The 17,997-nt window shown below is 52.5% G+C and overlaps 1 protein-coding gene across 1 annotated transcript in view; it reads left to right on the plus strand.

Annotated features, from left to right (window-relative positions):
• The window catches only part of PKD1L3 (polycystin 1 like 3, transient receptor potential channel interacting), a 57,959-nt gene that overhangs the window by 32,347 nt on the left and 7,615 nt on the right, over nt 1-17,997 (plus strand). Inside the window, exons 17-22 of the mRNA XM_051846978.3 lie at nt 52-286; nt 6,448-6,547; nt 8,729-8,869; nt 9,960-10,145; nt 16,865-17,168; nt 17,692-17,825. Coding sequence (XP_051702938.3) covers nt 52-286; nt 6,448-6,547; nt 8,729-8,869; nt 9,960-10,145; nt 16,865-17,168; nt 17,692-17,825 — 1,100 coding nt within the window. The remainder of the gene's footprint in view (nt 1-51; nt 287-6,447; nt 6,548-8,728; nt 8,870-9,959; nt 10,146-16,864; nt 17,169-17,691; nt 17,826-17,997) is intronic.

The following is a 17,997-nucleotide window of genomic DNA, read 5'->3' on the forward strand; positions in this document are numbered from 1 at the left end:
CCTCTCCCAGCTGCCGGGCAGGAGCTCATTCCCTCAGCTTTCGTTCTGCAGGGAGGTGACGTGTTTCCCCCTCCTGAGCCCAGGGGAGTGGAGGAAGCCCCTGGCAAACGGCTGGCACAGATGGTTACCTTTCACCTGCTGGATCCTTCTGGGCGCCATCAGCCTGGCGTCTGCCTTTTTCACCGCACTTTACAGCTTGGACTTGAACACAGACCAAGCCACCAGCTGGCTCGTTTCCATGGTATTGTCGGTGCTTCAGAACATCTTCATCAGCCAGCCCATAAAGGTGCGTGAGAAATGTTGACACTGAACCCCTGGGTGCCAGTCCAGGGAGCCTCGTGGCTTTGACAGAGTGACAGAGAAATAGGCAGAGTGACGTTTGTTAGGGATGTGTGTGTCGTAGAGTATCGCAAGAACTTCAGTAGAAGTGTAGCAGAACAGGACTGGAGAATAGCAGAACAGCTTAAAATAAAAAAGGGGGGCAGAAAGCTGTGAAACAGGAGGTTAGGCCATGTGTTGGGGTGCCCACTGCCTTTATCAGAGTGCCTGGGTTCAAGTCCCAGCTCCTCTGCTTCCTGTCTAGCTTCCTGCTGATGCATTCTGGGAGGCAGCAGAGGATGACTCAGGTGCCTGGCCCCTGCCATCGACACAGAAGGCCCAGATGAAGTTCTGGACTCCCGGTTTTGGCCTGCCTGGCCCTGGCTGTTGTAGGCGTTGGGGGAGCAAACCCGTGGATGGGAAATTCTACTAGGAAGTTTTTGACACTGTCCTAAAGTCTGCTGATGGTATGAGAATGTCCCGCCGCATGGCTGAACGTGCGAAGTCCTTGCTGTGCTCTGTGGCAGGGCTCTCGGTCCCTGCGGCTGAGTTAAACAACACCCGTTCCCCAGCAGTGCAGTTGGAGCCCGCCTGCTGTGCCACGTTAACCCTGAGGGTCCCCATAAATAACAGGTGTGCATCTCGATGAGTGACCAGCCCTGCTGCTACTCCAAGTCTGCAGGTGGACACTCACCTGCTAGCCAGTCTTAAATTACTCTTTAAACATTTTATTTACTTGAAAGACAGACGGACACAGAAAGATCTTCCATCCCCTGGTTTACCCCCTTAAATGTCTTGCAACAGCTGGGGCTGGGCCAGGCCAAAACTGGGAGCCAGGAACTCCACTGGGGTCCCCCTCACCAATGGCAGGAATCCATCCACCTGCCAGGTGAGCAGCCTCTCCCAGGGTGCACAGCACCGGGCAGCTGGATGAGGCGCAGAGCCGGACTGGACACCGGACACTCGGGTATGGGATGCGTGTATCCCCCACTGCACCAAGCAACCACCCGGCTGTCAGCCAGTTTATGTGCAGACAGCAAAGTGCATGGTTACATTGTCTCATCTCCCAGGGATAAACTCCTGTGGCATTTTCCAAAAACAAACAAAAAAACAGATAACTGCGCTGGCCAAGAAAGATCAAAGTGCAACGAAAAACTGAGAAGTGTCCTGGAAATGAAATCTGAGAAGAAAGCAACCCGAGATGCAGAAGAAACAGCTGGGGGGGGGGGGGGGCGGCAGCCCTCCCTTGCCCATGGCGCCCACCTGACCGGCGCCAGTGCAGCGCGTAGGAAAGCCTGCATGGGAAGAAGCCACAAGCAGCTGGGCGGCGAGGGGGGCAGCGTGCAGCCCCCGGGAAGCTGATGACCCCACGTGGCCGGAGGCAGCACGCGGCTCAGACCGCTCAGGGCAACCTTTTCAGAAAGAAGCCACCGGAGCTCCTATGTTTCTACTGTTTTAAATTACCGTGGACCGAAATGCTTGTGAATTTCATTTTTTTCTTACACATTTATAACCAACAATAGCAGCTGTTACTGTTTTGGCAAAAATCTGTGTCCGAGAACAAACGCGTTTTTCCCTATCGGTTGTCTAGACCCCTTGGCACAGTTTGTGCCTTCTGCAGTCATGTGTGGGCTGTCACGGCGCTGTCCCTGCGGAGGACTGCTTCCTCGTGTCTCTTATTTTAAATGTTCAAGGGAAAAAAAAAAACAAGTGTGGCTAAATGTTTTTAACACGTGAATCTTCCAATTTTTCTGTGTTTGAAAATTTTAATAGGAAAGTATCAAGCAAAAAATTGACTCGTAACTAATGTAAAACTATAAAACTCAGAACATAACAGGAGAAAAATCTTTATCATTTTGTTAAACAGTTTTTTTTTTTTTAATTCTGCTTATTTGTTTGAAAGGCAGGATTATACAGAGAGGGAGGGAGAGAAAGTGTGTGGGTTCACTCCCCAAATGGCCACAACAGACAAGGCTGGGCCAGGCTGAAGCCAGGAGTCAGGAGCTTCATCTGCATCTCCCACGTGGGTTCAGGGGCCCCAGGACTTGGGCCATCCTCGATTGCTTTTCCCAGGCTCATTAGCAGGAAGCTGGATTAGAAGTAGAGCAGTCGGGACTCAAACCAGCACCCCTATGGGATGCCAGCATCACAGGCTACAGCGTTACCCACTAGAACACAACGCCAGCCCCTAGCAAGGAAAAATATCAATGAGTCATTTGCATCCTCAATATACAAAGGACACTCCGGGGCCAGAGTTGTGGCGTAGCAGGTTAAGCCGCTGCCTGCAGTGCCGACATCCCATATGGGTGCTGGTTTGAGTCCCGGCTGCTCCACTTCCCATCCAGCTCTCTGCTATGGCCTGGGAAAGCAGTGGAAGATGGCCCAAGTGCTTGGGTCCCTGCACCCATGTGGGAGACCTGAAGTAGCTCCTAGCTCCTGGCTTTGAATTGGCCCAGCTCCGGCTGTTGTAGCCAACTGGGGAGTGAACCTGTGGATGGAAGACTCTCTCTCTCTCCCTCTCTGCCTCTCCTTATCTCTTTGTATATTCTGACTTTCAAATAAATAAACAAATTTAAAAAAAAAAAAAAAACAAGGCCGCTCCACACTCACAACAGAAAAAAAAAAATGAGGGGGAGCACATGGAGAGATGACGTTGAGCCCCTGCCCTTAGGGAAATTCTCACCAAATCACAAGGAGGGACCCTGCACCCCTGCAGGAAGGGCAGAGCACTGACGACCCTGAGACCCTGCGGGGCCTGGTGGGGGACTCATGCTTGTCAGAGACAACCCTGTGCCCTCCAGCTGCCGAAGGAACAGCCACACCCTGGACTGCAACTCGGTAACAAAACAAGAACGAACTGAGATCCAAGTAACTACACGGGTGAATCTCAGGCACGCATCGTAGTGAAAGAAGGAAGTCTCGGGGCTGGCACCGTAGCAGTGTGTAAGGCTGCCATCTGCAGTGCGGCATCCCAAGGCGGCACCAGTTCAAGTCCCGGCTGCTCCACTTCCCTTCCAGCTCCCTGCTCACGCACCTGGAAAGGCAGTGAATGACGGCCCAAGTGCCTGGGCCCCTGCACCCATGTGGGAGACCTGGGAGGAGTTCTGGCTCCTGGCTACAGCCTGACCCAGCCCTGGTCGTTGAGGCCATATGGGGAGTGAACCGGTGGATGGAAGACCTGTCTGGCTCTTCCCCTTCTCTGTGACTCTTTCAAAAAAATTTTTAAAGGTTGGGGGGGAGGGGTTAGAAACACACAGTGACACAGCGTCAATACAGGGTGATGTGAAGGAAACGGATACTCTGCTAGTGCAGAAAATCTGACAATAAATATCAGAAGCCTTCAAGGTCCTCCTCCTCCCACTGGAGAAATGTTATTTCTAAAGAGGTACCCTGAGGACAATCAGGAGTGAGAATTGCAGCAACTCAAATACCCAGCGTTCAGACACTGGCTGAGGGGAGACAACCAGATCATGGAATAAGGAACAACTGCTGACAGTGTTTCAGAAAACCAAATGATGTCAAAAGCTGTTCCAGGAATGCTAACTAAGGTCATGGGATGGGCCCTAAATTTTAAGGCTTTAAAAAAAAAAAACCTATGGTGAGAGTATACTATATTTCTAGTTTGATTTTTTTCCCTTGTTCACGACTTTTATGATAAATGTATTCAGTTTAGAAAAAGTTTGGAGAAAAGTATAAAAATAGGTACAGAAGAAATGGAAACCAAAGTATTGGCTTAGATGCTGACGTCACTCAATGGAGCATTTGGTTGGAGCTGCAGTCAGGTCTAATTCTGAGGATGATCCACTAGAGGGCGCTGTGAGTTCCGCAGAGCAGCCGCCCGGAATGCTGCAGTCTCAAATGCATCCCATTCCAAAAGTGGGGGCAGAGAGAAGGGCTGCAAACCCCGGTGTAGGCACTGAGCATGACCCTGGCTCACTGCGCCCACCGTGGGAGGCCCAGGACAGAATGGACCACGCTGCGGGCAAGCAGGTCCTGGAGACGGCAGGTGGCCAGATCACCTGCCAGGATTCTTGCTAGCGGGATAATGGGGAGAGGGAAATGCAGCAGTCGAAATATCACCCCCACCCTTCCTGAGCACTGGGATAGAACTTTCCTTCTTGCATGGAAATCTGAGGGTAAGAGATACTGTCTCCCCTACAGATACTTGAGGTCTCGCGCAACTCTAAACTTCGATGACTTCTGATAAACCTTGAGATCTTTTTTGTTTGGTTTTTGTTTCTTTTTCTTTTTCTTTCTTTTTTTTTTTTTTTTTTTTTTTTTGGACAGGCAGAGTTAGAGAGACAGAGAAAAAGGTCTTCCTTCCGTTGGTTCACCCCCCAAATGGCCGCTATGGCCGGCATGCCACGCGGATCCAAAGCCAGGAGCCAGGTGCTTCTCCTGGTCTCCCATGGGGTGCAGGGCCCAAGCACTTGGGCCACCCTCCACTGCCCTCCCAGGCCACAGCAGGGAGCTAGACTAGAAGAGGAGCAACTGGGACAGAATCCGGTGCCCCAGCCAGGACTAAAACCTGGGGTGCCAGCGCCAGAGGCGGAGGATTAGCCTAGTGAGCCGTGGCGCCGGCCAAACCTTGAGATCTTGACACTTCAAAAAAGTCAAGCACTGGGGCTGGTGCTGTGGCGTAGTGGGCTTAGCCTGTGCCTGCAGTGCAAGCATCCCATATGAGCGCTAGTTCCTCTTATGACCCAACTCTCTGCTTATGGCTTGGAAAAGCAGCCGAAGGTGGCCCAAGTGCTTGGGCCCCTGCACCCATGTAGGAGACCCAGAAGAAGCTCCTGGCTCCTGGCTTCAGATCGGCCCAGTTCGGGCCATTGCAGGCATTGAGAGAGTGAACCAGAGGATGGAAAACCTCTTTGTCTCTCCCTCTCTCTGTAACTCTGCCTCTCAAGTAAACCGAGAAAGAGAGGTGCTACTTGGGATGCCTACATCCCACACTGGAAGGCATAGTTCAAGTCTTCTGATCTGGCTTCCTGCTAATACGCACTATGGGAGGCAGTAGGTGATAGCTCAAGTCATTAGGTCCTTGTCAACTACTGGAGTTCCAGCTTCCTGGCTTTATCCTGGCCCAGCCCTGGCTATTGCAAGGATCTAGAGAATGCTTTCTCTCTCTCCCTCCCTTCTCTCCCTTCCTGTCCCTCTCTCTCCTTTTTAAAATTAATAAATTTTAAAATAATAGAAGCTGGCGCTGTGGCCTAGTGACACCCCGCCTGTGACACCAGCATCCCATATGGGCGCCGGTTCGAGTCCCAGGTGCTCCTCTTCCAATCCAGTTCTCTGCTATGGCCTGGGAAAGCAGTGGAAGATGGCCCGAGTGCTTGTGCCCATGCTCCCATGTGTGAGACCCAGAAGGAGCTCTTGGCTTCAGATTGGCCCAGCTCTGGCCACTGGAGCCATTAGGGAAGTGAACCAGAGGATAGAAGACCTCTGCCTCTCTCTGTCTGCAACTCTACCTCTCAAAATAAATAAAATATTTAAAATAAATAAATAAGTACAGGTCTATCTATCAGATGTCTTCCAAAGATAGATTACTGAACCTAAATCAACATGAGTCTCTTATGCTTTTTCCAATCATCCAGATTAAGAACTATAGGCAAAGGGCTGGCTTTGTGGTGTAGCAAGCAAAGCTGCCTGCAATTCTAGCATCGTGTAAGGGGGCCAGTTGGAGACCTGGCTGCTCCACTTCTGATCCAGTTCCCTGCTAATGCACCTGGGAAAGCAGGGGAAATGGCCCAAGTTCCTGGGCACCTGCACCCCTGTGGGAGACCTGGATGAAGCTCCAGGCTCCTGGCACAGCCCTGGCTGTTGTGGCCCTTTGGGGAGCAAACCAGCCAATGAAAGGTCTCCCTCTGTCTCTGTTTCTCCCTCTTTTTATCTGTAACTCTGCCTTTCAAATAAAAAATAAATATTAAAAAAAAAAGAACCGCAGGCAAGGTATTGACATTAACATTACTTAGACTTCCACATCCCTGTGCGATGAGATAGCTTTACAGTTCATTCAGTTTTTCCATACAAACAAAGGCCACATAATTGAAGTTCGCTGTTAATCAGCACCGTCACCGTCTCGTAGGTCTGCTGGGGCTCACGCGGCTGTCCCGTGACTTTCCCGTGCAGGTGGTCGTCCTCACCTTCATGCTCTCGCTGCTCATGAAGAGGATACCATGGCTCAGCAGAGAGAGGGAACAACAGACGAGGAGGATCCTGGCGCTCGCTGGTAAGTCTCGTCATTCTGTCTGCGCTTCTGCCAAGAGCCGATCACCAGGTGGCATCCAGCCTGACTCGGTGCCTTTATCTGCTCAGAGAGCCTGTCTCTGCTCCTCCACCCAAGGCTGATCAGTGGTCCTTCCTACACCCCCTCTTCCTCTCCATTCTCCAGCCCTCCCCCGTGTCTGGAGTGCCTTCTGCATCTCTCTGCTGAGCCCTGGGTTCCGTTCTAGGGCTCCAGATGCCTGCAGGTGTCTCGGGTTAGAATGGAGTGTTGACACACCTCACAAATCCTCGTCGTGAAGGTGCTCCCTCATCGCCACCAGCGCCATTACCACCCTCTGAACATGGCAGAGTAATCCTAAACTCATCTCTTCTCCCAAGCCTAAGGGAGTCTGACCTACACACAACCAACTAGAGCTACTCATAGAACCTTTGAACCTCACTAGCACAGTGTTGGGCCAAAAAACAAGTGGCAGAAAAATTAGTACAATCATTTTAATTTTTCTACTTGAGAGTTACAGAGGGCACACGTCCCCTTCTGCTGGTTCACTCCCCCAAATGCCCGCAGTGGCTAGGAAGCGAAGACTGGGAGCCAGGAACTCATTTCTGGGCCCTTGCATGGGTGGCAGGAACCCAACCAGTTGAGTTCTCGCCACTGCCTCCCAGGGTGCACCTTAGCAGGAAGCTGGAGTCTGGAGTGGAGCCAGGACTCAGACCCAGGTACGCTGAGGCAGGCATCTGAACTGCTGGACCAAACAGCAGCCCCACGTAGGTGTTTTAATCCTGTAAAATAATGTGTATCTTGACTAGAGATGCATATCAATATCCCCTATATAATTACGTATGAAATAGAAATCCACTGAGGGGTGGAGGTTTGGAACAGCAGTTCAGGTGCCACTTAGAATGTCTACATCCCGTGTGAGAGAGCCTGGGTTTGAGTCCCAGCACTGCGCCCAGTTCCAGCTTCCCACTAATGTGCATCCGTAGACGCAGCAGGTGATGGCTCAAGTGCATGGTTCCCTGCCACCCATGAGCTTGAGCTCCAGCTCCTGGCTTCAGCCTGGCCCAGCCTCTGCTATTGTGAGCACCTGAGGAGTGAACCAGGGGATGCTTACATCTGTGTGTCTCTGTCTCCATCTCTCCCCCTCTCTTTGTCTCTGTGCATTTCAAACAAAGTAGTGGCGGATATTTGGCACAACAGTTAAATCCCATGCCAAACAGCCTGGCTCCTCCTCTGATTCCAGCCCCCTGCTAAAGCCCTGGGAGAAAGCAGTGATGGCTCAGGTACCTGGGCCCCTGCCACCCGCATAGGAGATCCAGGTTGAGTTCAGGCTCCTGGTTTCAGCCTGGCCTGGCCCAGCCTTGATTGTTGCAGGCATTTGGAGAGTGAATCCTGGATAGAAGAGTCCTTGCTCTCTTGATCTCTCTTTCAAATAAGATGAAAAAATTTTAAAAAGCAAAAAATATTTGTATTTTAAGTTAGGATAAAAAGGAAAGGGCCCCTCAGAGGAAGCAGGGGATGAAGCATGGAGTGGGGATGAAATGGGCCACAGGTGGGCGGTTACTAACCAGCAGGCTTCACGAGGTTCTAGAAAGATAGAATTAAGGGGTAACTTTATTTCTGTGCAAATAAAAATTTGAAATACATGCATAGTTTTTTTTTCAAAATGCACATAGGAATTATCCCCTGGAGTTACCAGAAATGCAGAATCGTGTGTCTCAGCCCAGAATCCACACGCAACAGAAATCCCCAGGTGACAAACGTTAAGTTTGAGAAGTGCTGCCGCAGGCCCCCGCCCACTGCGCGGTCCCTGGCTGGCGCTGTCTGTCTAGTGCAGGGTACATCCGGAAACTGAGAGGAAGCATCTCGAAGACTTTGGGATAATCTGACAGACTAATTTCATGCCTGTGGAACCTAGTTTTCAAAATGGGGCTTAGATTGTGCATTTCCGTTTTCGTTTTTCTCGTAACTCACTTTTGCTGTGTGTGTAAAGCTGGTCCCGGCGGGTGCACGTGTTTTGAAAACAAGTCCTTCAGCCGAGTGTGAGGGGCGGCCCTGAAGTAACTTTGTTCTTGGTTTCTTCAGTGTTTCTTCCAACGTGCTCCCAGGAGACAGTCAGGAAGCTTTGGTGAATGACCACCTAACGAAACGTAACGTCTCTGTGAACTGCATTTGGCTTTTTGACAGCGAAATGTTCTCCCTCGCCACCTGGTTCGAGAGATCAGAACAACCCCATCTACAGAGCCCCAGCCACACACAGCGCGGCCGCGCCCCCCGCGGGAGCTGTGAAGGGAAAGAAGCTCTTCAAGCTGACCGGGGACATCGTGGGTATGGAGGGGCAGCGGCTGCGGGCCGTGTGGCCCACGTTTTCCGGGGAGGGGGTGGAAAGGGGAGAGAAGGATACATCAGTGTCCCGTGAGCAGGGCGGTGTGTGGCACGCAGAATCCTGAACTTGGCGTCCAGATTTCTTTGCGTGCCTGAGTCCCTTTCTCGGCCTGCAGAAGCGGTGACAGTACTTGGTGGACGTGCCTCGAGGGGTGGAGGGCAAATGAAAAGACTGGCAACAGTGGCTGTCAGTGCTGGGTCTCAGCGCCTCCGGTGCGGTGCGGGATCCCCTGGCCCTGAGGTGACAACTTCTGGTTCTGTAGTGACTTTTCCTCTTGTGAGCGCAGTCAGGTGAGACAGCAAGGGAGCCAGAGCCCTCGGTTTTAAGAACTAAAGCACATGGCCGGCGCCGCGGCTCACTAGGCTAATCCTCCACCTTGCGGCGCCAGCACACCGGGTTCTAGTCCTGGTCAGGGCACCGGATTCTGTCCCAGTTGCGCCTCTTCCAGGCCAGCTCTCTGCTGTGGCCAGGGAGTGCAGTGGAGGATGGCCCAAGTGCTTGGGCCCTGCACCCCAGGGGAGACCAGGAGAAGTACCTGGCTCCTGCCATCGGATCAGCGCCGTGCGCCGGCCGCAGCACGCCAGCCACGGTGGCCATTAGAGGGTGAACCAACAGCAAAAAGGAAGACCTTTCTCTCTGTCTTTCTCTCTCACTGTCCACTCTGCCTGTCAAAAAAATAAATCACAATTTTTTTTGGGGGGGGGCATCAATTTGTGTAATTTTTTGGAAGATTTTATCTGAAAGGAAGTGGCACGAGAGAGAGACAGAGAAGTATCTTATTTAAAGTTTTGATTAGTGGCAGAAAAATTCTGGGAAGGAATAATATAGACAAGGGAGCTCGAGAGAAGCTTGTGGGAAATGGAATTAAAGGGAACACATATTTTTTGTGAACTTTTTGAACCCTGCCCATGAAATTGCCAAGTTTTGGCTGTTTTTGAGCTGCAAGACTCTGTGGGCTCAGGGAGAATGGAGACAAAGGTTAGAGGTGAGCTCACCACCCACGTTCCGTTGCGTTTCCCTGTCCTGAACCAGTGCAAATCCTCTTCCTTGGCCTACTGCTGAGCACAGTCTACTCGGGGAAGAATTCCAACCGATTTCACCTCCATCAGGCCGTCCGCAAGAGCTTTTCTCACCGCTTCTCAGAAATCAAGCTTCTGGAAGATTTCTACCCCTGGGCCAGGCACAGCCTCCTGCCTAACCTGTATGGGAATTACACAGGTGAGGACTCCCACCGGGGCCAGCCACATGAGAGCGAGAAGTACTCAGAGGAACAAGCGCTTGTTTTTCTTTAAGATTTGTTCATTCATTCATTCATTGGCAGAGAGAGGGAGACACGGATTTTCCACTGCTGGTTCACTCTCCGAATGCCCACCACAGCCTGACTGCAGCCAGGAGCGGGGAACTCCGTCCAGGTCTCTCCCATCCTTGCTGCTGCCTCCCAGGGTTAGAAGCAGAGCCAGGGCTGGCGCCGTGGCTCACTAGGCTAATCCTCCACCTGCAGCGCTGGCACACCGGGTTCTAGTCCCGGTCGGGGCGCCGGATTCTGTCCCGGTTGCCCCTCTTCCAGGCCAGCTCTCTGCTGTGGCCAGGGAGTGCAGTGGAGGATGGCCCAAGTGCTTGGGCCCTGCACCCCATGGGAGACCAGGAGAAGCACCTGGCTCCTGCCATCGGATCAGCATGATGCGCCGGCCGCAGCGCACCAGCCGCAGCGGCCATTGGAGGGTGAACCAACGGCAAAGGAAGACCTTTCTCTCTGTCTCTCTCTCACTGTCTACTCTGCCTGTCAAAAAAAAAAAAAAAAAAAAAAAAGCAGAGCCGGGACGCAGACCAGGTACAACAATGTGGGATGCAGGCGTCTAGCACAGTGGCTTTTCCCACTTCGCCACGATGCCCACCCTCTAGTGGCGTTCTGATAAGGCCACAGCTTTGTGGGCACCTGGGGTCCACTCCCCGTGCCGCCTCTAAGTCGGTTCAGCTTCTGTCTGCTCACCCAAGTGTGATCAGGCCCACGAGGGCTGTTTGCCACTAGGGAGCCTCACAGGAGGCCGGCCGATAAGGAGGACAGCACGGATTAACCAGAAAGGCTGCTGGACTCAGCCAAGCCCGGGAACGCAGCGCCAGGGCAGCAGCCCCACCCGAGGAGCTCCACCCAGGACGGGCTGTGGCTGGGTTCAGAGCCGCGTATGCAGAGCCCTCCCTGCGTGGCTATCCAGTTCACCTCCACCAACCCGCCTGGACACTGAGAGTGAGCTGGGAACCGGCCCGGGGCAGAGTGAAACGATGGATGGGACCCAGTAGTGCCAAGAACCTCCCCGAGGAGGAGGGAGGGTGCTTTGCCTTGACCGCTGCTGAAGAAATGCTAAAGAAGTTCTTTGCTGGGGCAGGTGCTGCGGCACAGAGGGTTCAGCCAGATCCGGGTTAGGAAGCCCGTATCGAAGTGTCTGGGTTTGCAACCTGGCTACTCTGCTCCCGATCCAGCTTCCTGCGGGTGCGCCCTGAGAGGCAGGAGGGAATGACCCCGTGGCTGGCCCTGCCACCCTCGTGGGAGACCCAGGCGGAGTTCCCGCCTGCTGGCTTCAGCCTAGCCCTGGGTAGTGCAGGCGTTTGGAGAGTGAACCAGCCGATGGAAGATTCTTCCTTTCTGTCGCCCTCTTGCCCCCTCTCTCCCTGCCTTTCACATAGACGAAAATAAACAAATGCTGACATTTTTTGCTTTCCTAGGAAATAATTTCTTGTTCAGCACTTTTCACCGGTTACCAACACCTCCGTGCTTTTCTTAGAAAAGGTGTTCTTGGGACTAGGGTTTCACAGAGGCAGCTCCGCCTCCTGCCTGCTCATTCCTGGTGAGTTCGGTTTTAGGTGGTGGTGGTTACAGGCTCAGGACAACCTTCTTGCAGTCTGATTCTATCTGTGCTGAATAGAACATTGACTGACTCAGAGTGAACCAAAGGCTCGGTGGCTAGTGTCTGCACCTTCACAGTTGGTGCGGGCTCCTCGCCCTGCAGAGGGGCATCCTGGGAGGAAGCGCAGGCTCGGCACCTGTCTGCCCAGGTTGCAGCCTTGTTCTCCACTCCTGGCAGTGTGATCTTCGGTACATTTCTTGACCCTCTGTGCCTCAGTTTCCCCAGGTGGTCAGTAGGTGTCATCTCACAATGTGATGTGAAGATTGAAAGGTTAATAAATACAAGGGCTTAAAACAGAATCTGGCACCCAGCATTCCCTGGGTGTTACTCCTGGGGCAATGGGAGCACCACCCACCTCCTAGGACCACGGAGTTTGCCCACACTCCCTGGACGTACTCAGGAACAGCAGGAACAGACCTGCAGGTGCAGACAAAGACGAGGGACTCGAGTTAGACAGCGGGTGGGAAGCAGTGAGAACGGACTCCAGCCTGCGCTGTATGTGCAGCTGCGGCAGCTCGTTCGCCGCCCCGTCCGCGGGCCACTTCTAGCCATTGGCGGCAGATCACTGGTAGCGTGCAGATAAGAGGACTTTCCTGAAGAGTCCAGTCCGCTGTTTAGTCGCCGTGAGGGAAGGATTGCAGTAAAACTTCTCCCGTGGCATTTTCTGCTCGCTTTGCCTCTTTGGGCTTTCTTGTGAGATGGAAAACAACTGATCAGAATTCTACCACAATTAAATGTTTTCTCATGTAAGAAAGGCAAAGTGGGGGCTGGTGTCATGGATTACTTGGTTAATCCTCCGCCTGCGGTGCCAGCATCCCATATGAGCACCGGGTTCTAATCCCGGTTGCTCCTCTTCCAGTCCAGCTCTCTGCTGTGGCCCGGGAAGGCAGTGGAGGATGGCCCAAGTGCTTGAGCCCTGCACCCGCATGGGAGACCAGGAAGAAGCACCTGGCTCCTGGCTTCAGAGTGGCGCAGTGCTGGCCATGGCGGCCATTAGGGGAGTGAACCAATGGAAGGAAGACCTTTCTCTCTGTCTCTCTCTCACTGTCTATAACACTACCTGCCAAATTTAAAAAAAAAAAAAGAAGAAGAAGAAGAAGAAGGGCAAAGTAAGTCCATCTTGGAGCACTCGGTCACTCCTGCAGAAGCCGGGTCCTTTAACAACGGCCACTAAGCTCTCCTGCCAGATTCTCCGGCATCCTCACCTTCCTTTTTTATTTTCCCCACGTTGAGACTTGTATTAAATCAGAATGTGAATGTGGAGAAAATGCGAATGTACAGCCTTGTCCCAAGTGCCCCTTCTCTCCTCCCCAGAGGCACTGACACCCGGTATTTCAGAAGTAATCTGTGCACTTGGAAATATATGCTTTTTAAAAGATTTTATTTATGTATTTGAAAGGCTGGATTAGAGAGGCAGAGGCAGATAGGTCTTTCATCTGCTGGTTCACTCCCCAAATGGCTGCAACGGCTGGAGCTGGGCTGATCCGAAGCCAGGAGCTTCTTCCAGGTCTCCCATGCACTTGGGCCATCTTCTACTGCTTTCCCAGGCCATAGCGGAGAGCTACATTGGAAGAGAAGCAGCTGAGGCTAGAACCAGCACCCATATGGGATGCTGACGCCGCAGGCGGAAGATTAACTCACTGTGTCACAGCGCCAGCCCCATTGGAAATATATTTGACAGTCAGTGGCAGCACACGTGGTCATGCCTTTTGCTTTGCTCAGTTCGTCTGGGGATTGTCCCATCCGCCGCTCGTAAGCTTCATTCCTCTGCTGTGTGACGTTGCATCGCATGTATGCACCACGGTTGACCTCACCGCTTCCTAGTGACGGACCCCTGGATCATTCCCAATCTTCTGCTCTTAAAACAATCCCACCATCCATAGCCTTAGGCATACTTAACATCCCACATGTGCAAATAGACGTTGGGAAAGACTTGCTAGGTCCAAGTATGCGTAAATTTCTAATTTAGAAAAAATATTTCCAAAGTGCTTTTCCTGGTTGGTTTTACCAAGAAACTCTCCTATGAGCAAGATATAAGAGCGTCTTCCCATGGCCCTGGCAGCGCAGTGAGGATCTCTGTTTTCAGGCAATCCAGGAGACTGAACTAGTCGGAGGTGCAGCCACACTCGGGAGAGAAACGGAAGCTAAAACTAAGCTCAGGCACCGCTTTTCACCTCCAGCCAGCAGACGTGCCTGCCCTTGCCATTCTTCCTTCCACCTTCCTCATATTTTTAAAACATGAATCTCTGTTCCTTCTCCACTCAAAACCACTTAGAATAAAATCCCAAATCCTCTAAGGCTGCCAGGGCCTGCACAGCCGGCTCCCAGCTCCCTCCGCCCCGCCTGCCTTCCTCCTCCAACCCTCATCCACTCAGCTGCGCCGTCTGCTCCTCTGTTTTTGCAAACATGTGGAGCCCGCTCCCACCCCAGGGCCCAGGAGCTTGCTGCTCCCCCGGCCGGTGTCTGCGTGATGTGCTCCGGAGTCTGTTGGGGCCTATCCTATGCCATCTGCTCAGAGGATCTCTCACCATCCTACCTAAAGGCACCGCACTGCTGTCTCCCCACAAAACACGCTCTGTCCAGCTACCCTTTTATCGCGTTTCTCACTGCCTGAATATCCCCTGCTCACTTCCTGTCACTCCTCAACACGAGCGCTCTGCAGGCAAGGGCTGCGTTCCTGGTACCTAGAGCAAGACCCAGCACATGTGCGTACTCCGTACGTGGTGGCTACAACAAAGTGACTGAATGCATGGTGCGAGTCCGTATTCTTTGCCTATTTTTTTCACTGGGCTCCTTGGTTTTGTTTTCTTGTCTTGTGGAAGTGTTTTTAATCTATGAAGAGCCTATATAGTTGTAATACAGATTTAGAAATGTGTACAGACACCGACTGAGAGCTTACAAAGATTAATTTGCGGAGCTGACACATTTATATCGTTCCTTCTTATCTGGAGTCACAGTATTCTTGCCTACTTGTCCTCATCTTCCTTCGTCTGCCTTAGTAATATTCAGAACTGTTCATCATGCAGCCTCCGCACATCTCTTGAAGATTTGTTTTCTCCTTTACGTTGGTGTTATAAATGACATTTTTGTCTATACCTTCCACGTAAATATTGTGTGACTACATGAAAGCTGCTGATTTTGATTTATTTAGTACCTGCCACTTTACTGAGTGACTTTTGCTGAGTTTCAGTGGATTCTCTTAATTCCTCTACAGGTATCATTTACACATGGTGAAAGCTTCACTTCCTTGTTTAAATATTTAGACCTCATTTGTTCTTCCTATCCAATTGTATTAGCTTTTTTTTATAAAGATTTTATTATTTATTTGAAAGGCAGAGTTACAGAGAGAGAGATCTTCCATCTGCTGGTTCACTCCTCACGTGACCACATGACCAGGTTGGGCTAGGCCAATGCCAGAAGCCAGGAGCTTCTTCCTAGTCTCCCACGTGGGTGCAGGGGCCCAGGGACTTGGGCCATCCTCCGCTGCTTTCCCAGTTGCAGTAGCAGGGAGCTGGACTGGAAGTTGAGCAGCTGGGAATTGAACCAGTGCCCACAGGTGATGCCAGCACTGCAGACAGTGGCTCAATTTTCTGTTCTTTTTTCTGGATTACTGAGACAGATTTTTCTAGTACAACTTCAAAGAAAATAATTTTCACTCTGAACCATTTTAATTTTATCACACATTTTATTGTGTATAGATTCATTTATCATAAAATACTTGCTCATTTTTTCCTTGAAAGGCAGTTACAGGCCGGCGCCGCGGCTCACTAGGCTAATCCTCCGCCTAGTGGCGCCGGCACACCGGGTTCTAGTCCCAGGTCGGGGCGCCGGATTCTGTCCCGGTTGCCCCTCTTCCAGGCCAGCCCTCTGCTGTGGCCAGGGAGTGCAGTGGAGGATGGCCCAGGTGCTTGGGCCCTGCACCCCATGGGAGACCAGGAAAAGCACCTGGCTCCTGGCTCCTGCCATCGGATCAGTGCGGTGCGCCGGCTGCAGCGCGCTGGCCGCGGTGGCCATTGGAGGGTGAACCAACGGCAAAAGGAAGACCTTTCTCTCTGTCTCTCTCTCTCACTGTCCACTCTGCCTGTCAAAAAAAAAAAAAAAAAAAAAAAGAAAGGCAGTTACAGAGAGGCAGAGAGAGAGAGGGAGGTAGAGAGGTCTTCTATCTGCTGGTTCACTCCCCTAAATGGCCACAATGGCCAGAGCTGGGCCGATCCGAAGTCAGGAGCCAGGAGATTCTTCTGGGTCTCCCACATGGGTGCAAGGGCCCAAGCACCTAAGCCATCTTCTACTGCTTTCCCAGACCACAGCAGAGAGCTGGATCGGAAGTGGAGCATCTGGGACTTGAACCAGTGCCTATATGGGATGCTAGCACTGCAGGTGGCAGCTTTACCTGCTGTGCCACAGTGCCAGCCCCTCCAGCTTGCACTTATTTAAAAAATTTTTAAATGGGGGCCAGCACCGTGGCTCACTTGGTTAATCCTCCGTCTGTGGTGCCAGCATCCCATATGGGCGCCGGGTTCTAGTCCCAGTTGCCCCTCTTCCAGGCCAGCTCTCTGCTGTGGCCTGGGAGTGCAGTGGAGGATGGCCCAAGTGCTTGGGCCCCTGCACCCGCATGGGAGACCAGGAGAAGCACCTGGCTCCTGGCTTTGGATCAGCGCAGCGCTGGCCTTAGCAGCCATTTGGGGAGTGAACCAATGGAAGGAAGACCTTTCTCTCTGTCTCTCTCTCACTGTCTATAACTCTACCTGTCAAATAAAAAAAAATTTTTTTAAATGGTGACGTGGAGGGTCAGTGTGGTGGCGCAGTGGGTCAAGCTGCCACTGGCACCCATGTCAGCACTGGTTTTGGAGAGTGAACCAGCAAGTGGAAGATATCTCTCTCTCTCTCTCTTTCTCTCTCGACACTCTCTCTCTCTCTCTCGACACTCTGACACTCTGCCTTCTCAATAAATAAAACTGAAAACGGCCGTGTGCATCTTTGCGTTGCTGCTCTATCTTGCGGTGGGTGTCACGCGCCGCCCTCCTCTCTCACCAGGGTTTATCACCGACGGGAACTGCTTCCTCCTGGGCACGGTCCTCCTCCGTCAGATCCGCGCTGCCTTCCCGGCTGCAGCCTCTGCCCAGGAACAGGGGACGCCACCGCAGCAGCCCTGGGAGGGCACCGGGAACTGTGGCCTTCACTGGGGAACCCCCAATGCCAACATCACAACGCCGGAGGCCATGTGGCACCACCAGGACGAGGAGGCCCAGCGCGGCTCTCCCATCCAGGGGGAGTTTGCCGCTTACTCGGAAGGCGGCTGTGTCGTGAGGCTGGGAAAAAACTCCAGCACTGCCGCCAGGTGAGCCAGCCCGAGCCCTGGGCAGCAGGGCCCAGCGCTTGCTTCTGGCCATCTCTCCAAGGCCTGGGAACTCAGCGCCTGTCAGCGTATGAATGCCGAGTCCATCCCCTAATGATCTCTTAGCTTACAGCAAGGAATTGTCCAAAACCCACCAGGCCAGCCAAGTAAGCGACCTTGACACTGCTGCTGCCTCTCCTCACCGAGCAGCTGGCTGAGTGGCCGTTAATATTTCCCATGGAAGTGGTTGACATAGCCAGGAAACTCACTCTGTCTTAGACCTTAAACCCCAAATGAGTTTTCCTGAACGCTGACCCCTGGTCTGAATGCTCTTGTGAGCACTTTCATTTTGTAGTCTACCACGCTGACATGCAAGTTGACACCAGTGTAAGCCTGGGCACGAGTAGTCGGCGGAGGTTTACAAGAAAGCTAGACCAGGACGTGGAGCTTCTGGCCGCGGTGGGGTCCGCCCTCCGGCACCGTGTGGATGCGGAAAGCAGCTGTGTGTCCTCGCCCGTCTCCCCAGGGTCCTACAGCACCTTGAACAGCAGCGCTGGCTGGACCGGTGCACGAAAGTCCTCTCTGTGGAATTTGTGGTCTTCAATGCGAATGTGAACCTGTTCTGTGTGGTGACCCTGACTTTGGAGTCCAGTGATGTGGGTATGAAAGCCTGTCCCTCCTCTTCCTCCTCCTGGACCTGAGCATCCTGGGAAGAGGCCCGCGTTCTTTCCCTTAGACCACGTATGGAAAGGTGCTTTAAAGTTACTGCATATAACTGTAAAAGTCAAAGAGGTACAAGATGGGCATATGCCACAGCACTCAGCTGACACCT

This window comes from Oryctolagus cuniculus, chromosome 18 (assembly GCF_051225735.1).
Source record: "Oryctolagus cuniculus isolate XC-2025 breed Fujian yellow rabbit chromosome 18, ASM5122573v1, whole genome shotgun sequence".
Classification (NCBI taxonomy): domain Eukaryota; kingdom Metazoa; phylum Chordata; class Mammalia; order Lagomorpha; family Leporidae; genus Oryctolagus; species Oryctolagus cuniculus.